Source organism: Symsagittifera roscoffensis, chromosome 4 (assembly GCF_963678635.1).
Source record: "Symsagittifera roscoffensis chromosome 4, txSymRosc1.1, whole genome shotgun sequence".
NCBI lineage: Eukaryota > Metazoa > Xenacoelomorpha > Acoela > Convolutidae > Symsagittifera > Symsagittifera roscoffensis.
Window position 1 is genome coordinate 59,961,111 of NC_087065.1, and position 21,380 is coordinate 59,982,490.

The window sequence follows — 21,380 nt, forward strand, 5'->3', positions numbered from 1 at the left end:
TAGAGTGTTGTGTAAGCGTAATAAGCGTTACAATGTGGTACTGGGTTAAGTGCTACATAATGTGTAAATGCGTCAACAATTACCATAATGTAGGAGTTTCCTTCTGATGAGGGTGAAATTGGTCCTTTAGTATCAAATGAGATACGATGATTAAAGTACAAACTTTGTCCTTTAAAATCTTGTTTTTGTGCTATTTGTTTTTGATTTGGGTAAGGTTTATTTAGTTGACATACTATACAGTCATTGCATAGTACTTTTATCCAAATTGGTGCATTTGGGAAATAAAAGTTTTGTATAAAATTTGAATATGTTTTTTCTGATCCAGAGTGTCCTTTAATATTTTGTGTATGTGAAATATTAAAAGCTATAAGAATCATACTTAAAGGGAGACATGGAACTGTAGATTCATTCAGGTTATACTCTAAAAGGTCTGTATTTTCGTTAATTGTTGTGTTGTTAAATTTGCGAAAGTATCGGAGGAGTGTTTTGTTTCCTAGAATGGTTGAATCTGCTTTGATAGGTTTAGTTTTATATTTGTGCCATGATTTCAGTTGTCGAATTACTGGGTCAAGGTTTTGATATTGTTTCAGTGTTGAAATTGTAATTATTTCTGTTGGGGGGAGAAAAATGTTTTCGATTTCTAATTTAGATAAGGGTATTGTATCAAGTGGGTCGTGAAGGTCAAAAACTTGATTTATTGTGTATTTTGAATCATTTGTTTGTGGTCCTGATAAATTTATTTTATCAGTTAAATCTTCTTTTTCAATTAGTGGAAAATGGTCTTTCTTAGGCAGGTGTTGTTTTGTTCGTTTTTGTTGGGTGTTATTTTTTATCCATTGAGAATATGTGATTGGTTTGAAAGTTGATGTTCCAAGTAAATCAACTTCATAATGATTATTTTGACAATCTAAATAAAGTGGGAAATGTTGTAAATTATTTATTTGTGATTGTTCAATATCAGTTTTTACTGCATATTTGCATTCCAATCGGGGTGATGTTTCGTTTTCTGCAAGGTAGAATTTTATGTTTTTGGGTATTTCAACTGTTGTTTTTCGTGTAAGTAATTCAGGTGGTGTATTTCGACTTAAGGTGTCTGGTAATGCAAGATTTTTTCCTGCAGTCCAAACTATATGTAAGTTTGGAAATTTCATTAGAATTAGTTGAAATCTGTAAACTCGGTGGTTTGGGTTAGATTTTTGTGTAAAGAGAAAGATGATTGGTTTATGGTCTGTGAATAGAACTGTTGGATGTTTTGATACAAGTATCAGAAATTCATATTCTGTCAGTGTATATATTATGGCTGTACATTCTCTCATTAGAGTTGAGAGTCGTAGCTCTGCTTGAGTGAATAATCGAGAATTTGCTGATATGAGGTTCATTTTATTTGTACCATTATGTGATTGTAATAGTGCTGCACCGATGCCAAAGTTCGAAGCATCGCACATTGCATAAAATGGTTGATTTGAATCTGGAATTGTGTTTGAAATTTGTTCAGTTAAAAGTTTCTTTATTTCTTCAAATCGTGTTTGATGTTCTGTGTTCCATTCAAAATTATTTTGTTGTCTAAGGATGTTATAAAATGGTCGTAGATATAATTGCATTTTATAAACATATTTACTTAAAAAGTTTAACATTCCAAGAAATTCTTGGATTTTCTTTTTATTTGTTGGTGGTTGAAGTTTTTGAATAGCGTCAATGCGTGATTTCAATGGAGTGATTGTTTTTCTTTCTATATTATGTCCTAAGAATTTAACTCTTGTCAAAAAGAAGTGTGATTTATCGGGGGCGGCCTTCAGATTTTCGTTCTGAAGTATTTGGTGATATTTTTCTAAAACATTGAACATTTCGTCTTTTGTTTGTGATTGCATAAAAACATCGTCTAAATAGGTGATTGCGTTTTTCTTGAGTATCAGTGGTCTAAAAATTTTGCTCATAAAAGCTGAAAATGCTGCTGGTCCTATGGATATTCCATAGAATAAGCGGTTGAATTCATATTGTTGGTTTCCGATAACAAATTGTGTTAAACGTCGTGATTGTTCATCTAGTGGCATTTGATTGTATGCACTATTCATATCGGCGGTTGTAAAGTATTTGCCGTTTATTTTTGTTAAAATAACTTGTATTGGTTCAATGGGCCAATTACATTTTGATTCATCTATGAGTGAATTGAGGTATCTAGCGTCGAGAACGATTTTTAATGATTCTCCTTTAGCTAGAATGATAACGGGGTTGATAAATGTGTTGCCTTTTGGTTGTTCTTCTTTATTAACTGGTGATATAATGTTGTATTGTTCTAAAATGTCGAGTAATCTGTTTACTTTATCATGTAAGTGAATTGGTACTTTACTTGCTCTCTGTTTTTTGAAAACTGCGTCTGGTTTTAACGGGAGATGTAGTGATGAACTGATTTTTCCAACATCGAATTTTGATGTTGCATAGACTGATGAATATTTAATTAGCTGTTTGGCTAATTTTTCGAATTCGTCTTGTGTTATTTGTGAATGTTGGAAATTAAACATTGTTAAAAATTTTTGTTGGTCCTCTGTGTAGTTACTTATGTTGAATGTAGGTTTGAAATATGGAGTTTTTGTGAAATAATCCGTATTTCTGTTTTCGTTACTTATTATATTATTTATAGATAATTCTTCATTAAGAATTGTAGATTGGCAAATATCTAGTAATTGGAGTATATTATTTACGCGATAGGCTTTTTCGTGTATTGGTGATATTGTAGCGTTGGTTTCACAATATCCTAAAAGTCCTAAGGGTAATGTTACTTGGTAAGGTGTGTTGTTATAGACATGTAAGGAAATGATATCGGAATTCGAATTTTTCAAATATTTTATGGATGAGATTGTGATTTTGAAAAATTTGTGAATAGGTTTGAATTCAAATTCTGACATATAAAATTTTTGTTTGTTTTGTTCTTTATCATATTGGTGAACTTGTTTGATTGAAAAATTATAGATATTTCCTGATAGTGGTTTCAAGTGTTTTCTTTGTTGGTTAAATATCGGGTAGAATTTTGAAAAGAATGGTGGTTGTTTATTTAATCTTTGAAAAAATGTTAAGGATGTTTCTTTTGCTTTTGTATATTTATCTTTGATTAATATTTTACTATTTAGTATGTTAATTGTTGGTATATACTTCGAAATAAATGGTATTCCAATGATATTATATTTAATGTCAGTGATATGGAATATTTGTTTAAATGGCTTATTTAAAATTTTGCTTTGTTCCATTGTTCTGGTGGGGAGGAGAAATAATTGGATTTTTCCGTAGTTTATCAATGTTGATCCTTGTGCTGTTGATAGTTTGCTGGAGGTTTCAAGAGGTGTTAGCTTTGGGTGTAAGGTTTTTATTTCATTCCATGTGGGGATGTTTATTATGTTTGATTCTGCTCCTGAATCAATTAAAAAATCTATTTCAAGGTCTGGTGGTTGAAATTCTTTATTTCTTGGGCTTTCTAAGAGAAATGGTATTGTCCAAATTTTTTCTTTGGGTTGTTCTTTTTGTATATTTTGATAAATGTGGTTTGTATTCAAGCATTTTGTTTTGGTATTTTTATTGGTTTGATTTGTAGTGTTAATCTCATTTGTTTCTTGCGTCGTTGGTGTGGAATTTATGGGTGTAGTGTAATAATTTTGAAGAAATTCTGATTGATTTTCATATATGTGTGATGAAAAGGGTTGTTCATATATGACAGATTCATAGTCATTTTCGACTTTTATCATATTGATAGAAAGAGTGTTTTCAGTATCACTTTCTGAATCTGATGATGTACAGTTTATTTGATTGAGTTGTAACGTATCAGTTACTGTGTCATCAATACCTGGAGGGTCTGATGTTGTTTCTGGATTAGATTGTACTTGATTGATTTGTCTTTGATGTTTAGGTGTACTACTTCTGTGGCGATTATTAGAATTATTATAGTTATTATTATTCCGGTGTGGTGATTGGGAATAATTTCTATAACGATTATTATAACTTGAGTGTCGATTTTGTGAATTATTTCGCGATCTGTTTTGGTAATTATTGTTTGGTCTGTTATAGTTCGATCTATTATATGAGTTATTCCTTGATTGATTGTTCGGGTAATTCTGGTTTCGGTTGTTTGAATAACTTCTATTTCGATTATAGGAGTAGTTTCTATTCCTATTGTATGATGAATTTCGTGATTGGTTGTTTGGATAGTAGTTATTTCTTGATTGGGAATTAGATCTAGAAACAAATCGTTGTGTATTTGAATGTGATCTGGAGTAGTTATTTCGACTATTTGGTCTATTGTAGTGATTTTGTGATGAATTATGCGTGTTTCTTCGTTCTGGTGATCTTCCTCTATAACTTGAGTTATATGGTGATTGATTTCTTGTATAATTTGTATTGTTCGGGAGTGGTTTTCCTGAACTGTTGTTGCTGTAGACTGTTTTGTTCGGTAGGTTTTGATCTTTTTTCATGTATTGATGGAATGATTTATTTGGTTCTTTATATTTTTGAGGTTTATTTTGATTGTCTTGCTGTTTTTGTCTACATTCGGAAATACTATGTCCGTATCGTCGGCAATAATTACACCATTTTTTGAAAGATGGTTTGCCTTTAAAGTTTGGGTTCTTTTCATAAATATTGAGTATTTCAGTGATTTTTTCAACGAGGTCTGTCTCTGATTCCTGTATATTATTAATATTAGTGGGAGTCGTTTCAATTCTGTTAACGTATTGTAATTTCAGATTTTCCGTTTCTTCTAGTTTCATCGTGATTTCTGCTTGTTCTAATTTGTCTACTAGTTTTCGAAAATCTAAATCGGGTTCTCGAATTGAAGAAGGATGGGATGCTCTCTTTTTTATTGCTATTTTCCTTAATTGTGGTGTTAAGGTCATCATTAAGATTTCTGTCATCTTTGTGTTTTTATAGTCATGTGTATTTAATGAATATGCTTTTCGAACTAGTGTTTCGATTCGTACTGCTATTTGCTTGATGGTTTCGTTTGGTAATCTGCGAATTTCATTACATAAAACTCTTTGTTGTTGTTTGTTTCTTTCGGAGTCAAACATTTTTGAGAATTCCTGTGTAAACCTTTTCCAGTTTGATTTTATTTCTAGAGGTAGTACTGAAAACCATTTTTGGGCTGCGCCATCTAAGGTTGTTTGTATTAACGCTGTGCGTCGATGTATCCAGTTTTGATGTAGTGGCGTATTAATTGGTTCAGGTCCAATATTTAAAATCAGGTTTGCTGTTACTGCATTTAAATAATCTTCTACAGAGTATTCAGGATCTGTTCCTGTGAAAACCATTAAAGGTTTGTTTGATGTTATTGATGATCCACCCATAAGGTATGGATTCATTGTCATTTGTAATGATTCTGCTGCATTTGGCATTTGAGAAAAATTCGAAAGTTGGTTTCTTGTTATTTCATGTTGTTGGAGATAATATGGGAGTGGTATTTCATTTTGCATTTGTGATGCTTGATACGAGTGTGCAGTCATTGGATTTTGTTGTTGAATTGGTTGAAAAGATTGTGTATTAATTAAATTTTGTTGTTGAATTGGTTGTTGATGTTGTGCATCTATTGGTTGTGGAGAAAAATTTCTATGATTTGTACGTGTTCTCTGTATTCCTTGTCTACGATATTCTTGAGTATTTTGTGCAAATATATCTGGTTGTAAGAAATCATCATCTGAGGATAAATAATCCATTTGATAAGATGTCTGTTTTTTATTTTTATTTTGTTGAAAAAATGGGTAATTTTCACTGTGATCCTGTGGAGGATTTGTTTGGAAATTTATTGAATTAGGTTGGGTCATTGGGTTATCCCAATTTCGAGATCTTGTATATTGGTTAAAATTCCTTTGTGGTTGATTATATGTTTTTGATGGATGTGTATAATTATAATTATGGTCTGTAAAGTTGTTTCTAGTGAATGTTTTGCGTGTTTTTGATGGTATTGTCATGGGTCTGTATGTTTGGTAATCCATATGTGAATATTTAGGGGCAACCGAAGATTTAACGGTTGATTGTAAGGTTACCTGTGTTTGTGAAGGATTTGTATTTCTTGGTGTTGTTAAATTTGGGCGTATTGGTGAAATACTTTGTTGTGTAGTTGTTGTGTGTACAATTTCTTCATTTATGAAGTGTGATGGTGTCTGGATATCTTGTTGAGTAAGATTCCTAGTTCCATTGAGGTTTTCATTGTGTATAACTGTAGAGTTTAAACTATTATTTTGTGTATCGGGCAAAAATGTATTATAGTTTAATGGTGTTGCATCAATGGTTAATGGTATTACTTTTACATAATCTCTTATGTAAGATATCGTACTTATTGCTTGACTTGAGATTGATTGTGGGAAGCTTATAAATGCTGGATGAGACCATTCGGGGTCCCAAACATAATCTGATTGTTCTGTGATAGCGGTATCATCGTTCGAGTTTTGGGGTCTAAAATTTTTTCTTGCTTGTGCAATTAAATCAATATTGTGTGTGAAATAATCTATTATGAACCATGCCAAAATTTTTTGTAGATCGTGTTTTGTATGTTGTGAAACGTCGTCTTTCGTGAAATTTTCTTTAATGATGTTTAAATAACTTGAGAGTAGTGTGATTTCATGTCGTACTCTTAAATGTTTAGATGTTTCTGTCGGTGAGACATTTGTTATTGGGATTTCGTTTTCTAATATTGAAATATAACTATATATTATTGCGAAAACTTCATTGGTGAATATGGAGTTTGCTCTTTGTGAGTTATGATATTGGATGCTTTTTATATATTCTGAAAAAACTTTTGAAAATTCTAAATCAAGATCGTCTGTTTGAATTGTATATTTTCTATTATTATGGTTTGGTGAGGTGAATTCTATGGAGTAGATTCCATACTGTTGTGTTATGTTGCATATATCTTTTAAGTAGTGGTCTATGATTTGTCTTTTGATTTTTATATCGGGGAACTCTGTTTTACATGGACTAATTCCGGGTTCAAATAAATTTACGAGTAAATTTTGACAAAATATGTGTTGTCCTCTATCAGTATCTGCATCTACTATAAAAGGAAAGATTTCATCATCATCTGGAGTTTCTTCACCTGGAGTGTGCGTTGAGCTCATTTTTTCGTTCGATGACTGTTAATATGTAATTATTAATGTGTCGAATTGGTTGATTCCAATTGTATAAATGTACTGGTTTGTGTTTGTACTGTTTTTTTATTCTTCTTTTTCCTCTTTGTGATGAATTTGAAGTTGTTTCTGAGTCAGAGAAATATAATTGATCGTGTATTGGGCAATTTTTATCTATTGATTCTTTTAGTTTGTAAAGTTCGTCTAAACTGTTGGTTTCTGATTCTGAAAATGCGTTTCGATTTTTTGAAAATCTTTTTCGTGTTATTTGTCTTTGTTTCGTTATTATTTTTCTTTTTAATGTTTGTCGTTTTGTTCTAATGTATCCAACTGTTTGTGTATGAGGTGTGATTACAAGGTCGTATTTTTTGTTATCTATTTCACAATTGTGTAAAACGATTGTTTGTTTATTTCCTAGGTTTTTAAATGACATAAGGTTTAGAATGACGGATGCAAAGGGTTGTTAAATGATTTCTATTTTCCTAAACTGTTAGTTCTTACGATTTTTTGGTTAGCTTAACCTGGGTCTATTTGTTCAGGGTTGGAGAGAAAAGTATATCGATTCCGAAGAATGATTTTTTACTTTCTCGTGGCTAGTATAAGTTAAGGTGTTAACTTACTTAATCTTACTTAGGGGTAGTGATTGTGTTCAGGGTTGGAGAATAGTAAATCGATCCACAAGGTTCAGGTATAATTAGAACGCGAGTAGTTCGTTAGATACTATTTTAAACTTACTAAGTTTAAGATTTATCCTGGGTCTGGTAAGAGGGGGGATCAAGTGAAGGATGAATAACCGAAGTTCTTCACTGTTTATCCTAATTTGAATGATTAGTTTTGTTCAAAAATTTCTATTAGTCCTGGGTTTTTAGAAAGGGTTGGATAGTGAATCGACGTTTGAGGTCGTTAGACACTAGTTAAGTGGGTGGGGGAGAACAAAGTTGTTCTTTTTGATCCAAGGATAGGCCTTGATGATCAAGTTTTAAATTTAATTAAATAGAAAATGATTTAAGATCCAAGGATAAGCCTTGATGATCTGGTTTTAAAATTAAGTGAATTTAGGTTTTAATAAAATTTTAAATGTGTGTAAAGGAAAGATTTAGTGTTTTGATGATATTAGTGGGTTTATGATTGCTGTTATGTTTTAGATGATGGAGCTGGAACAACAGGATGATTTATGATTACTAACCATTTATTGTCATGCTACTAATTTTTATTTTGATTTTTCAATAAATATTTTTCAAACATGTTTTGTATATTACTGCAGAGTTTTAGGAAAACGATCTGAGATCTTTTTATCAATCGTTATTGTATATTAATAATTTTGTTTAGCGCCTGAAATGATTTTGAAGATTAACTTCAAGATTTTATGTTTGCAAATGAAAATCTAAATTCATTGCTAGTAGTATTCTAAATATAAAAGTTTGTTCTGGTTTTTGCCTAACTATCATATAGCTATATGGCAAGTTTCTACTTTGTCGTATGTTGTCTCTGGTTCGAGGTCTTCTTCCAATTCCGGGTAGTTCTGTTATGGTTCGGAATATTGGCTCTGATCTATTGAGTCGTAGAGACATTTCGATTAAATTATTGTCGTATAACATTTTGTAAATGTTTTTGTCTAATTTCTAATCTATTTTGGTTAATTCTAAGCTATTAAGGTCTTGTTCGAGACTTATGGTCGCACCAGATGAGTTAGAACCGAGGTGGTTAACTCATAGAGTAATTTCGGATAGGGTACACCGTCTGCTCGTCACGCTATCTTATTTTCGGCCGGATAGATTCGTGCAACTTCTTAGTCTAATACCGATCCTAATCTTACTCTTATACTATCTAGTCTCAGGTTGTTTAACTAGTCTCTGCTAGGCTCAATAGATCTAGGGTATACTGGTTTATTGCGGTTGCTGAAGTGCTCGGGAGAGTCCAACTAATTTCTAAGTTAAATTCAAATCTCTCTGGTGCTGAAATTACAAGTAACTTCAGCACTTACAAATAAGTGGGTTGTTAGTTAGATGGATCATGATTGGTTAATATTAAATACTTTACATTGGTAAAACATTTAATTTATCCAATCATAAAATATAGTTTAGATCAGGTTCCACTGGGGTTGAAGGGCAAGTGGTAATAAAAATCGACCTCTTTTGTTTTTTTCCAGCTATGTGCAGCTAACTTTCTCCTGGTTCTCTACATCTCGCTGTGTCTGCCCTATCCCAGACTGAAGAGGGTGCTGACCTCTCTGATGGCAGTGTCATGTTCACTCATGGTTCTAGCCAGAATGATATTCCAGCTCAGCTACATCGACGAGAAGATGTTCCAGACCAAGTGCAACAATGCTAGTTATTATTATGCTCAATTTAGACCTAAATAGATCTGAAAATTGGATGTACAGTCTAAAATTGGGCCGAGTAGAGCAGGAAAGTGCCAAAGCTTTTAACATCCGAGAATTTAACTATCTATGTTCAATTTTCTTGAAAATTGTTAGTCGTTCTGTACGTTTTTTTGTCATCAGTTTGTCAACCAAATATTCACTAGATTTTAGATTTAGATTGCTCAAATCTCGTAATTTAAATTCATCTCTGCGTGATTTTCAGACAGCAGTTCTAGTGACGTTGGCCGGTGATTTGGGCGTGGATGAAGATCTAGAATCAGACAGTTCTAACCAGACGTTGAACCAGGCTCTGTGGGGCAGCTGGGGTCAGCCATTCCAGAACATCTCAGACAGTGCCCAGTGGGCGGGTCTGAACAAAATAACCCACGTTGAGACATCACTCTCCAATTATGTCAGGGTAGGTGGTGCTCATTAATTTACATCAAGCCAACACCTAAATTTCTGCTTTCTCACAAACGTTTTCTTTTTAAAATCAGAATAAAAGTCTGTTATTGATATTGATGCAATACCTTAACGCGTAAATGATTTAATTAAATGTATATTGTTTTGCGCGCGAAATGAACTTCTCATTTTTTCTTCAAGTTTAAATTAAATCACTCTTGAAATAGTTTTAATAGATTTCAACTTTGATGCTGTCTAGGACCACGTGCTTCTGCTGCTGATGATTCTGGTGGATGCGACTGTGAATTACCACCAGAAGTTTGTGGAGAAGATCAAGGGTGGGAAGACACTGCCTGTGGGGGTGCTGATCGGAGGGGTGAGCAGGAGGGAGGCGGACAGGGATCTCAGACACATGGCCTTGTACTTCATCAATTATGGATTCTACAAGTTCGGACTAGAGGTTAGACACTACTAATTAGAGTCTTACAATTCCTCCGTCCTCCTTATTTCACCCAGTAAGGAACTTCCGCCCTTTTCATACATTTCCGCACTGTATAAGATCCGACCTAGTAGTATTTTTAGAATAAACAAGTTGCGAAATGTTTTAACCTTTTTTCTCTCGTTTTAAATTGCTTTGTGTACAGTGGCGTGCGCAGAATTTTTTTCTAAGGCGGGGCGGTTTTTCGAAAAGTTTTGAAAATTTTGCGGATTTTTTTTTAGGTCGATCAATTTAATTTTCCGAGCTATCCAAAATTACTATAAAAACCTCATTTAACCAAAAATTTTCTGCACCGCAGGCAAATTTTAAAAAATTTACGCCGTTTTTAGGCGTTTTTTTGAAATTGAATAAAGAATTGCGTTTTTTCGGCGTGCGCTTCCTTTGAAATTAGTATACATTGACGCCAAAGGCGCCTCTAGAAAAATTTTTGAGGTTGGTCGTAAAATTATACCAAAGGGAGACCCTTTGGAAAAATATGGCAACCAGAATTGAAGGGAAAGAGCGGTCACCCCGCCCCCTCCCCTCAGCCTGCTACTGTTTGTGTATGTTTATCGAAAACTCAACGCAACTATTTTGGATCTTCGGTCTAAATGATACCGATCAGCATCTATGTGAATCAATAAATTTCAAGATCTCGTATAGAAAAACGTTTTCTCTGAGTTTGTCTCATTTTGTCTTTTCATCGTCTAACTAACACTTATTTTGCCAATTGTAGGTGTGCTTCTTGGTCACAGTGGTGAACATCTGCATGCGTCTGGATATTGTGTCCATAGTGCACTGGCTGTGGCTGCTGTTCCTCATCTTCCTGCCCAGAAGGATCATCCACCATATATGGCCCTGTTACGTCATCACCCTCACCATACTCTTACCCACACAGTACCTCATGTGTCTAGGCAAGTAGACATTGGCAGTGTCTGATTAGCCTAACTTGCACTTAGCCGAAAAACTCTTTTTGGCCAAAACAAATCTGATTTGCTAGCAGTGAAGATTGAAGTTAGTCTTGGTATGATAGCACGAAACAACCCTACGGATAAACTTGGCACCCAAATTTGAGGGTCACACTCGCCACCCTTCGATGATACTGATCTTTAATTAGGGTTCCAATTATAATAACAGAAAATCGTTCGAGAATCGAACAATATAAATGACTCATTTATGTTAAATGAACAATTTGGTATTTGCGATTGTACGCTCGTATCCATGACTCATTCTGTTTGTGTTTTTTTTTCAGGTCTTCCGCCCTCGTTGTGCCACAAGTACCCCTGGTTCGACACCAACATGAAGTACAACATGTCTGTTTGGCTCTTTCTACCCAACTATGTCGACCCTCCCAACAAGTGGTTCCTCATGGGTCAGTATCTCTTTCTTCCTACTGATACTCAATATTAACTTTTTTCTTGTTTGCCCAAATGACTTTAGATTCGAACTTCCGTCAAAAATGGACCAGAAAAGGAACCACTCAGCTAGTTCCTTACAAAAAACCGTTGTTCTGACTCTGCTTCATACCTTTATGTAATTCGTTGTCCTCTCTTTATGCAACGAGTTCAATTTATTGTTGGCATCGAACAACTATCTTTTTGTTTTTGACTATGAACTACAATGGTCTAGACTGCGAAACTCTTTTGAACCTCATATCAAAAAGTCAAAAAGTACATAGAACTCTTGGTATATTTTTTTCTGAATATCAAAAAATGGTTGGTCCTTCTTTTTCTGGTTAAATGAATGGTGTGAACAACTTCAGGTGACTTCATCCAATTCCTGGTAGTGTCGATGCAGTGGCTGGTGTTTGAGCAGGAGAGGGGAGTAGAAGATCCGATGGAAAAGGGAGGGGAGAACAGAGACACCTACTCGGACGAGAACGCCTCTCAGGTGCCGGACTTCATGATGAACAGGTGCGAACTTTTTATCTTGCTCAGCAATTTGACTTTTCTGCAATATATACTAATTTTTGAGGGGGAGCACGCGCCGAAAAAAAACGCAATTTTTTGGTCTGAATTTTCCAAAAAGTGCCTAAAAACGCCTTTTTCGGACTGTTTTTTTTCAAAATTTTGCTTGCGGCGCAGAAAATTTGGCCAAAACAGGGACTCAACCGTGCTTAGGGAGAGCTCGAAAAATCAATTCGGTCGACCTAAAAAAAAAGGTCGACAAAATTTTCGAAAATTTTTTGAAAATCCGCCCCCCTCCCTCGAGAAAATCCTAGATCCGCCCCTGTGCGAGACTATTGTAGTCCAGCACAAAATAAGAATTTACTCTGTAATAAAGAAATCCTTTTGATTTTTGGGAACAATTAGTATTCTCTTTGTTCTTTGCGACACATACAATGGAAATAGACGTTTCTCATATTTTTTCTTTGGTATGTAGAAGTAGTCTTCTGGACAACATCAAAGTGGTGGTGTTCAACTACCTCTACTGGTTCACCTATGCCATCGTGTTCTTGGCGGGCACAAGCAGAGTGTCCATTCTCTGTCTGGGCTATGTCTGCTTCTCCTTCATGTTCTTCTGGCAGGGACAGGATCTCCTCATCAAGCCCAGAGCCACTCTTCTGAGATCGTAAGTGGATAACAATTCGATGTTAAAAGTAATCTTCAGCCGCTGTTGTCTTCAACCGCTGCAATTACAATAAAGATATTCTTGGGCAGCATAAAAAGACTGAAAAGATTTTTTTTAGAATCATACGCTTTTAGAAAATCACCTTAAGCCGCTGCTATTTACAATCAAGATCTTCTTACGTAACATAAATAGACGTTTATATGGGTAACAAAAAAGAGGCATCATAAAAAATGTTTATACTTTTTGTCGCAATTGAAATCTAGGTATGTGCCATTTTTGGTTATGTTTTGTTACGTAATGTTACTACCTGCTTTTTCTCTTCGTGCAGTTGGAACAAGTTAGTGATGTACAATCTGGTAGTGATTCTGCTGAAGAACTGCTTCCACATTGTGGGTTGTGTCTACTTCCATGAACTCCTTGGACACTGCTGGATCCTGCAGGCATTCTCCATCGTCTGTATCAGAGACTTCTCCATATCCGCCGACGCACGTCAGTTTGCTCAGATGTACTCATGTTATTTTTACGTTGCGTTTCACAACAGTTTTGTCGATTTTTGTTAGTAGGTGTTTGAGAGTAATGAACGTAGTGAAGACTCTTATATGGGTATTGCTGATTTTTTTTGTTTTTTTTTCAGGAAAAGTTTTAAAAGTCTCTAATAACTACAGATGTGCATTCAAACATATTGATGCACTAATGAATGCACTTAGGTATATATCCCTTTTTTGATTTCAGTTGAAGTTCATCTGCTGAAAGTGACGTAAATAGTACTCTCGAAAAACTAACGAGGAAATATCGCAAAAAAAACTTAAACGATTTCTAGTTTCAAAAGTGGAATTTAATTTTTGGATTTTCAGCGAAATAAAAACCTTACCTGTTGTTCCAATTTTTTCAAGTTGGATTAATATTCTCAAAAAAGCGCCAATCATAAATCGTTCTAGAAATTCAAAGAGCTTAAAGGGCATTTATTTTTTTCTTTGAAACTCTTCGTTTGGCTATGTTTTTTTATCAGTTGCTGATTTAGGGGGTGGGAGCAGACGCTTTTTGACTGCTCTTCAGTTTTTCAAAAGCGTCTTTGTCAATTTATACTAATTTGAGAGAGGTAGTTAATGGACTGTTCTTTCAAAGCATGGCTTACTGAGCGAAAACTTGGTCAAAGTAGGATCTTGGGAGTGATTTGGAAGAGCCAGGAAAATCAAAATAATCGACTTAAAACAAAATTTAACAAAATACGCTATCCCCTCAAGCAATCCTAGATCCACCCCAGGCGTTAATTAATGTAATGAACTTTGAAAAAGAGTCATTGCTTTTATCATTAAGTGGTGGTCTAACTAAAAATACCAGTTTTTTTTTTCATAAATATCGAGGTGGTGTACTAAAATATAAATAATATCTAATATGGTATACATTCATAGTTTTTGTTCCTACCATTGCAAAGGGGGAAGGTTATTTTTGTCTTCGGGTATCTGTTTCTTTTTTATTCTTTTTCCAATCAAAATCACGTTCCACAAACAATCATTGGAATGGTTTGAGTGATAGATCATGTATAAAAGTTTTTAGTCGTGATTCTAACCACATTAAAAAAGTCTCAAAAAAAGTGTTGAAAAAACGGTTCAAAATTTGTGAAACTTTAGTCTATTTTCGAGTGAGAAAAGCAAGCAAGCACGTTAAATTTTTCATTTAAAAAGCACAAAATTCACCTTATACTGCAGAAAAAAAAATAGTTTTGAAGCTTCAGGTAGCGCAATTACAAAATCTTAATGTTTTTTTGCCAAAAACGAATGTTTTTTTTTGTTTCTTGCTTTTGACTCTTTTTGTGAAGACAATTTTTGTCAATAATGCCTAACTCACTAACAAGATACGCGTTTGAATAGTTTGCAAGACAGAAACACGACATTAAAAAGAAAAATAAGCAAAAACAATAAAAAAAATTTTTATATTAATATGGTCTGAATATTCTATGCTGCACAGTAACCAGCTATCTTCACTGGGTTACAAAAACCCTATTTTTGATTTAAAAAAACTTTGTTATTACAGTTACGAATTTTAGTGAGGTAGTGTTATAGTACGACTTTTTTTTCTAACCTACGTAGCAAATAGTGGTGCCACTGTTAGGGCACCTTTGCAGCTTTTTGATAGCATGCACTTTGTCATTCGATTAGTTATAAGTTAACACAGTTGATGCATTTTTCATTGTTCAAATAAATCAAAAAAAGTAATTTGCTTCAAACATCAGCACAATTATCGTTTTCAGAAATTTTCCATCTCAATATATCAAACAACACTTTTCAAATACTTAATTTATACATAATTTGGTTTTGTGCTTTCAACTTTATTACATGCAAAGTTAACATGGATGCCTTCAGTTTGTTATATTCCAAATTATTTTATGCCAAATTGTGTGTATTTGTATTTGTTGCCAATTTTGCTGCATCGCATCGGCAATTTATTGGCTTATGTAGCTGCTTCATTCGTGACTAGTGTTTGTCGGTTGTTAAGAGTTCGTGGCCAAGCGGGGCAGTGCTTGAGACTTTACACCTCGAGGTTGCTTTTTCGAATCTTATACGTAGCAAAGCTTACTAATTCGATGGTTATCCCTTTTCATTTAATAGAGCTTCGCCACTTTGTAACCAATAAGTTCCGTTAACTCAAAGACGCCGAATAAATCTGACTCAGAAATTGTATTGAGCAGGCTAATTGATCCATGCGTTGTGTAACTACATGCAAAATGTGCCCCTTTTGTAAGGGTTTAAAAGGGTTCATTCAGAGAACAAAAAAAAGTAAGCCTGATTTTTCAAATATCTGTTTAAACAATTTTACGATTCGGAAATTTATCAGTTAGTTTAACATTCGTTCGGTTGTTCAAATTTGCAAACTAAGCCACATAAACATTGATATGGCTCGCGAGTCATTGCCTTTTTTACATGGGCATGCTTATCATTAGACATGATAATAGGTTAATTTTCAAACTGAATTCAGACAAGCTAAAGGCATTGCGAACATTCTGGGCTTCGCATTGACATAAGCAGCTTTGTGTAAGCTTCGATAAGCTTCCGTTTTTGGCTTAGTGTAGTTTATCAACTTTTCCAACCGGGTCTTGGTACCGACTTGCGAAATCGTGCCGATACTGTTTTTAGACCCAAAATCGCACTCAATGATACGTAAAATTTTTGGTTTGTCGCGCCAAGGACTTAAATTAGTCGCGTCGAAGTCTTAGAGTAGTCGAGCTAAAGTCTTTTGAACTCTGCAATTATACAAACCCTAAAAAGTTTCTGAAACCGAGTTGAAAAGAAAGGCTTCACTTGATCTTGAACAACGAATTAAGAAGCAATAGTGGGCAACAGTTTTGAGTAGTTCGACTTGGTAGAAAGAAAAATCAGGCAGCACAAGACTTGCACAAAATTTCGCAGTGACTGACTAATAAACCCTTCTTGTTTATGCTTGCGGTTAGCTATTATCAAGTCAGACGAAGATTTTCAAATCGCTCAAAAAACGCCACATTTTTTGTCTAATATTTTTGAAACTCTTTTTGAAAATAATGATGTACAATGATTAAATTTATTAAGAGTAATTACGTATAATGACTACTATTTTATAGATCATTTGTTTTTGTGTTTTTTTTCTGAAAAAAACTTAAATTTCTTCACGCTCCGTTTTGATTTTTGCGGTTTGACTTTTGATTTCTTTTTAAAATTACTTCATTTCTTTTTGAAATATAAAAATTACCAGGACTAAATTAATATATGTGATTATATTTTCAAATCAGCTAGTATTTTTATGGGTCGCGATAATCCTGAATTTGCTGATCTCGGTCGCGCCAGTTGGTACTATCTTTTCTAGCTGCAAAACTTGCTGGAATGCGGTCGCGTATGTTTTTTCTCACCTGCAAAACCTTGACCTGCTGAGTTTCATTTGTGCCGATTAGGAATTTTTTTCAGACGATAAAGTTTTAGTTTTTGGTAAAGTTCGGTTGCGCCTATTTTTTTCCGGCCACGAAAGTCTTAACTTGCTCCACTTCAGAGGACCTGGTTTCATCTCAGCCGCGAAAGCCAAAACTTGCAGAGTTTGGGTCGTGTCGGTTTTTTCTCAGCCACGAAAAACATGACACAAGCTAAATTTTGGTCTCGCTGCTCCATAATGATGTTTAGTTGCACCGGTTTGAACGTAGCATTTTCTTTGCGTTGTTCACTTTTCGTTAATTTTTTGGATCGCGCCAGTCGCGACAATTTTTTAATGTCACGCCGATCGAAACAATTTTTCTTGTGTCGCGCCGGTTGTGCAAATTTTTGTTGCGCTTGTAGCAACACTTAAGTAGCGGATTTTGAGCCTGGTACTTGCCCGTAGGCTATGTTTTGGCTTTAGCTTGCTTTTTGTGCACAAACGCATAAACATACCAAAAAAAAAGAGAAACAAGTTGAGTAATTTAAAAAATTTAAGAACGACAGATGAAATAAAAACTAGAAAGATAAAAATTTTTTGAGACACATGTTTTCTGTTATAGAGACGGGAACGTGTGAATTGCCGACAGATGCGGCTGGCCTATTTATGGACTGTTTCTGTTTTGCCACTATTCTGACCCAGAGGAAAATATTCCAGAGCAGCTACTTCCACTACGTATATCTGGAGCTCAGAGAACAGACTCTACAAGCATCCAGGTTGGTCGCTCTAATGAAGAAGAAACAGTAATCAGAATAATGTAATGTGTCGACTTTGAAAGTGTTTCGAACGATATTTCGTAACGATGTTCAAATCTCTATTAGATCGTAATTTTCATTTTTTTCGAATTTTTTCTGTGGAGCAAAATAATTGTCGATTGAGTCATATCTTCAAAGACATCGAGGTGTCAAAGTTTTGTGTACTATATGGTGTACTATATTTTCTAACATGGTCAGAATTTTCTTTAATTACATGTCTCACAATTTAAGGATAAGAGGATGTGTAGTGTTTATTTAACCATCGCTCGTAGGAAACTTCTAGACATTTTTTGTCCTAGGGGCGCATATCTAATCAACTCTAACCTGAGGAAAGAGATCAAGAGACGCCATGAGGAGGAGCAGCAGACTGTGGACAAGATCCGAAGGTCCATGACCAAAATTAGACACAGACAAAGGACCACAGCCGGCCACAGTGGGGTACAGTCACAGCTAGCCAGTCAGCAATGGGTCCCAGAGACACACAACCAAGGTCAGCTCATGATATTGAGCTCTTTTAAGTTCACCAATCAATGATCTAATGTGAAGCTTAATTAAAAGCATTAACTGAAATATTGCTCTCTTTCAAGAGCTCACCTCGCAAATTGCAACAACGTCGAGGAAATGTGGTTTTAACTGAAGGCGTTTTAAAAAATAACCGGGTTTGGATGATGAACAGTACATGTTGAAGTTAACAGTTTGCACGTCTCTTAAAGCATCTATATCGTTGCTGATAGCAAGGTTTCGCGTTTGATCTCCGCAAGGAAGGCACGTTTTATTGTTATGGTGGAAATTATCAAAAGTTATTTAGTAAAATAGTTCTCTTTTGCAGCCATCTTCACTGGCTACTTGCAGTTTGACGGACGCACTGGCAACGAGAGCGACTCAGACAGCGACTTGGACGAGTACTTCGATGCCGCACAGGCAGACGCCAAGCAAGCACCAAGTGCACTAGACGTAAGATAGTAAAAGCTCCCGGGTGCACCGGTAAATAAGTCGACATGACATTAAGACGACAAATGAGAGCTATGACATGTAAACTGAACTGTTCGAATTGAAGCAATTTGTATATCTCAGAAGTACACTTGAAGAGTTTGCGTGTGCTGTCGCCTTAAAATCCCACGAACGGTTGTTGTCATCTTAACATTTGTCGGACAGCAAGCTCCCGTTTTCTAGAGTAAGCCAGAAGTTATTAACCCGTGAATAACCAAATAGAACCTGGTCCATTTTGCAGCATGGTGATTTTAATCTCACACTTATGGCGCTTTTTTCATCTTGACTCAAGTTTAATTATTTTTTCGAGTATTTTGCTCTGGATTCAGCGAAACTTAAAAGCTCTTGGACGAAGTTATCATCCTCCCCCCCCCCCCCCCAAAGTTGTTTGGGGGGGGGGGGTATTATCTTGGTTCTAAGTTAGGAATTTTCAGCCAATCAGAATCGAGCATTTTACTACATGTAGCGCTTAGCAAATTTAATGCGAATTAAATGCTGGGGTGGAAGATATTAACTTGGTCTATCTGGGGGAGGATGTTAACTTGGTCCAAGCTCTTTTTCAGAAACACTATTCAGATAGTGCTGGTAGCAATACCGTGTTTTGAAGAGCTTCTTTTGTTTCAGTATGCCTATGGAGCCTTGGTTGCTGGAGCAGAAACAGCATTAAAGCGACATTCTCGCCAGTCATCCACCGATAGCCAGTTCTTCGGTTAGACCTGTATATTTACTCTGCTATCTTGTTTAAAATTATGGGGAGTTTTAGAAAAAGCCATATTCAATTTGGTTATAATGCTTATTCTCAATTGACAATTCTTCCAGTAAGTGTGAACGATACACGAAAACTAAAATGAATGCAGAAATCACCGAAATCAAAGTCCATGTGATAGTCGAAATGTCTTTTGAAGTTTCAAGAGAGCTCAACATTTCTTAGGTTCTGTGATCAACTCTATGAACGGGCTCTCGAATAGCGGAGGCGTGGGGAGTTCCAGGAAGCACCGGAAGAGTAGAAGCAGCATGGTCGGCAGCAGACCTAGTTCATTCCACAGCATGTCTAGGGATCCAACAGTCGAAGACTTTTCTCAGCTCCAAGGTCCTCGATCTCAAAATTAACATCGAAGTTGTTGGGTTATCTAAAGAGTTTCGATTTCCAGCATTAACTATAAAACTAAACGAGAAAAAGGCAACCGAAGTAGCTTTCTGAGTGTTAAATTACTTCAGATCAAAAAATATTATATTAAAATAAGGTTTTAAACATTGTCGATGATGAGATATTCACAAAATTGATCATTTGTTTTCAGATGAACTGAAAAACAAAGCAGAAGGTTTAATGAGCCGACAAGCTGCACACTCTCATTCATTCGCACGAAGGTCAACCAGGCCGATGAGTCTCAACATTAGAAATTCCGCCACGGCAGAAGACATGATTTTGGAGGACCGAGAGAGTCCCACCTCGGATTACAACACGTGTTTCGACGAGGGGGAGGCATTGCATCGGGGAATTTCAGCGTCGACTACTTTTCCCACTACTATCTTGGAGAGTGACGAATTGGCAGCGGCAGATGAAGGTTAGTGTATTTCAAAGTTTCGTCTATTTCTTTTTTCGAAATCCAGTTCCATAGTTCTGCTTAACAGTATTGTTTGGTTGTTTTGATAAAATAAGCACAAAAAAAATTGATTTTTATCGTTTTTATTTCCGTAGGTATTTTAATTGAATTATTTGTCAAATATGATGATTTTTACCCCTCGCTGCTCATTTTCATTATCAGCCACTTTAAACATGTTAAATTTCAAGTCAATATTTTTAGGCGATTTAAACTAAATATTTTACCAGCATTTACTTTATTGCTTGCAATGACTTTAAAAAAATGGCTGGCGTTAATTTGACATGTAAAACTGGAGTTGCGATGACTTTTGCATCATTTGCAGCAATCATACTAGATGACTATGATGTGATTGAGTCTCCCAGCGCTAACAAATTCACTAATAATCAGTATCAGTTCAGGAGAACCGGTGAGTCATCGTATGTTGTATCATCGGAGTAATCAGTGGATCCCAAAATATAACCTATAGGTTATGTGTCATAACCTGTGTCAAAATATAACTAGTCATAACCAGCTTACCCACTTCATAATCATAATCGAGTCACCTGCAAATCATAATCGTGTCACCCGCTTGATCAATTCCGCCTCCAGTGCTTACAGAATGCGCTTCTACTAAACATCAGCCGTTGGCTGCATCATCTCAGACTAAAACAGAGCTTCATATAAGTTCCACTTTAACTAACCAACAGTCTAATTATTTTTCAAGTTAAGTTGAACTAACGAGGCAGTCAAGTTCGTTAAAGCATATGCTTGGATTATTTTAAAAAGTGAGTCCCTTGCTTCCAGCTCTACTTTTTCAGAACGCATGATTTCAACAGTACTTTCCGAGCTTTCTTTTAATCAGTTATTAGAGTTGTCAACATCCTAGCTGGAATAATCTTCATCCAAACAGATAATTAGCAAAATCAAAAGTAGTATAAATTGGTACCAAATGGGCGCCGTCAAAATTAGTATGTATTGGTACTAAAAGCTCCTATAGAAAAAGGGTTGTTCGGCCAAAATTGAATGGCTTCAAATGTTTCTCGTTCAGTGTTTCTCGTTCTATTACGAATCATTAGACAAAATCCTATCAGCCCGAAGGACGGAATAGCAGCCTACCAGAAATCCTCATTCAAAAAATCGAAAAAAAAATTAGCGTGAAAATCAGTCATTAATGGGCAGTTTAAAAGACGTTTATTAGTA

General features: G+C 35.2%; 1 protein-coding gene across 1 annotated transcript in view; it reads left to right on the forward strand.

Annotated features, from left to right (window-relative positions):
- Positions 1–21,380, forward strand: part of LOC134844964 (piezo-type mechanosensitive ion channel component 1-like) — a 133,655-nt gene that overhangs the window by 71,764 nt on the left and 40,511 nt on the right. Inside the window, exons 18-31 of the mRNA XM_063861791.1 lie at positions 9,253–9,429; positions 9,689–9,883; positions 10,127–10,327; positions 11,082–11,259; positions 11,598–11,717; positions 12,108–12,258; positions 12,728–12,916; positions 13,245–13,405; positions 17,415–17,568; positions 17,907–18,097; positions 18,437–18,561; positions 19,222–19,306; positions 19,529–19,687; positions 19,896–20,162. Of these exons, the coding sequence (XP_063717861.1) occupies positions 9,253–9,429; positions 9,689–9,883; positions 10,127–10,327; positions 11,082–11,259; positions 11,598–11,717; positions 12,108–12,258; positions 12,728–12,916; positions 13,245–13,405; positions 17,415–17,568; positions 17,907–18,097; positions 18,437–18,561; positions 19,222–19,306; positions 19,529–19,687; positions 19,896–20,162 (2,353 nt within the window). The remainder of the gene's footprint in view (positions 1–9,252; positions 9,430–9,688; positions 9,884–10,126; positions 10,328–11,081; positions 11,260–11,597; positions 11,718–12,107; positions 12,259–12,727; positions 12,917–13,244; positions 13,406–17,414; positions 17,569–17,906; positions 18,098–18,436; positions 18,562–19,221; positions 19,307–19,528; positions 19,688–19,895; positions 20,163–21,380) is intronic.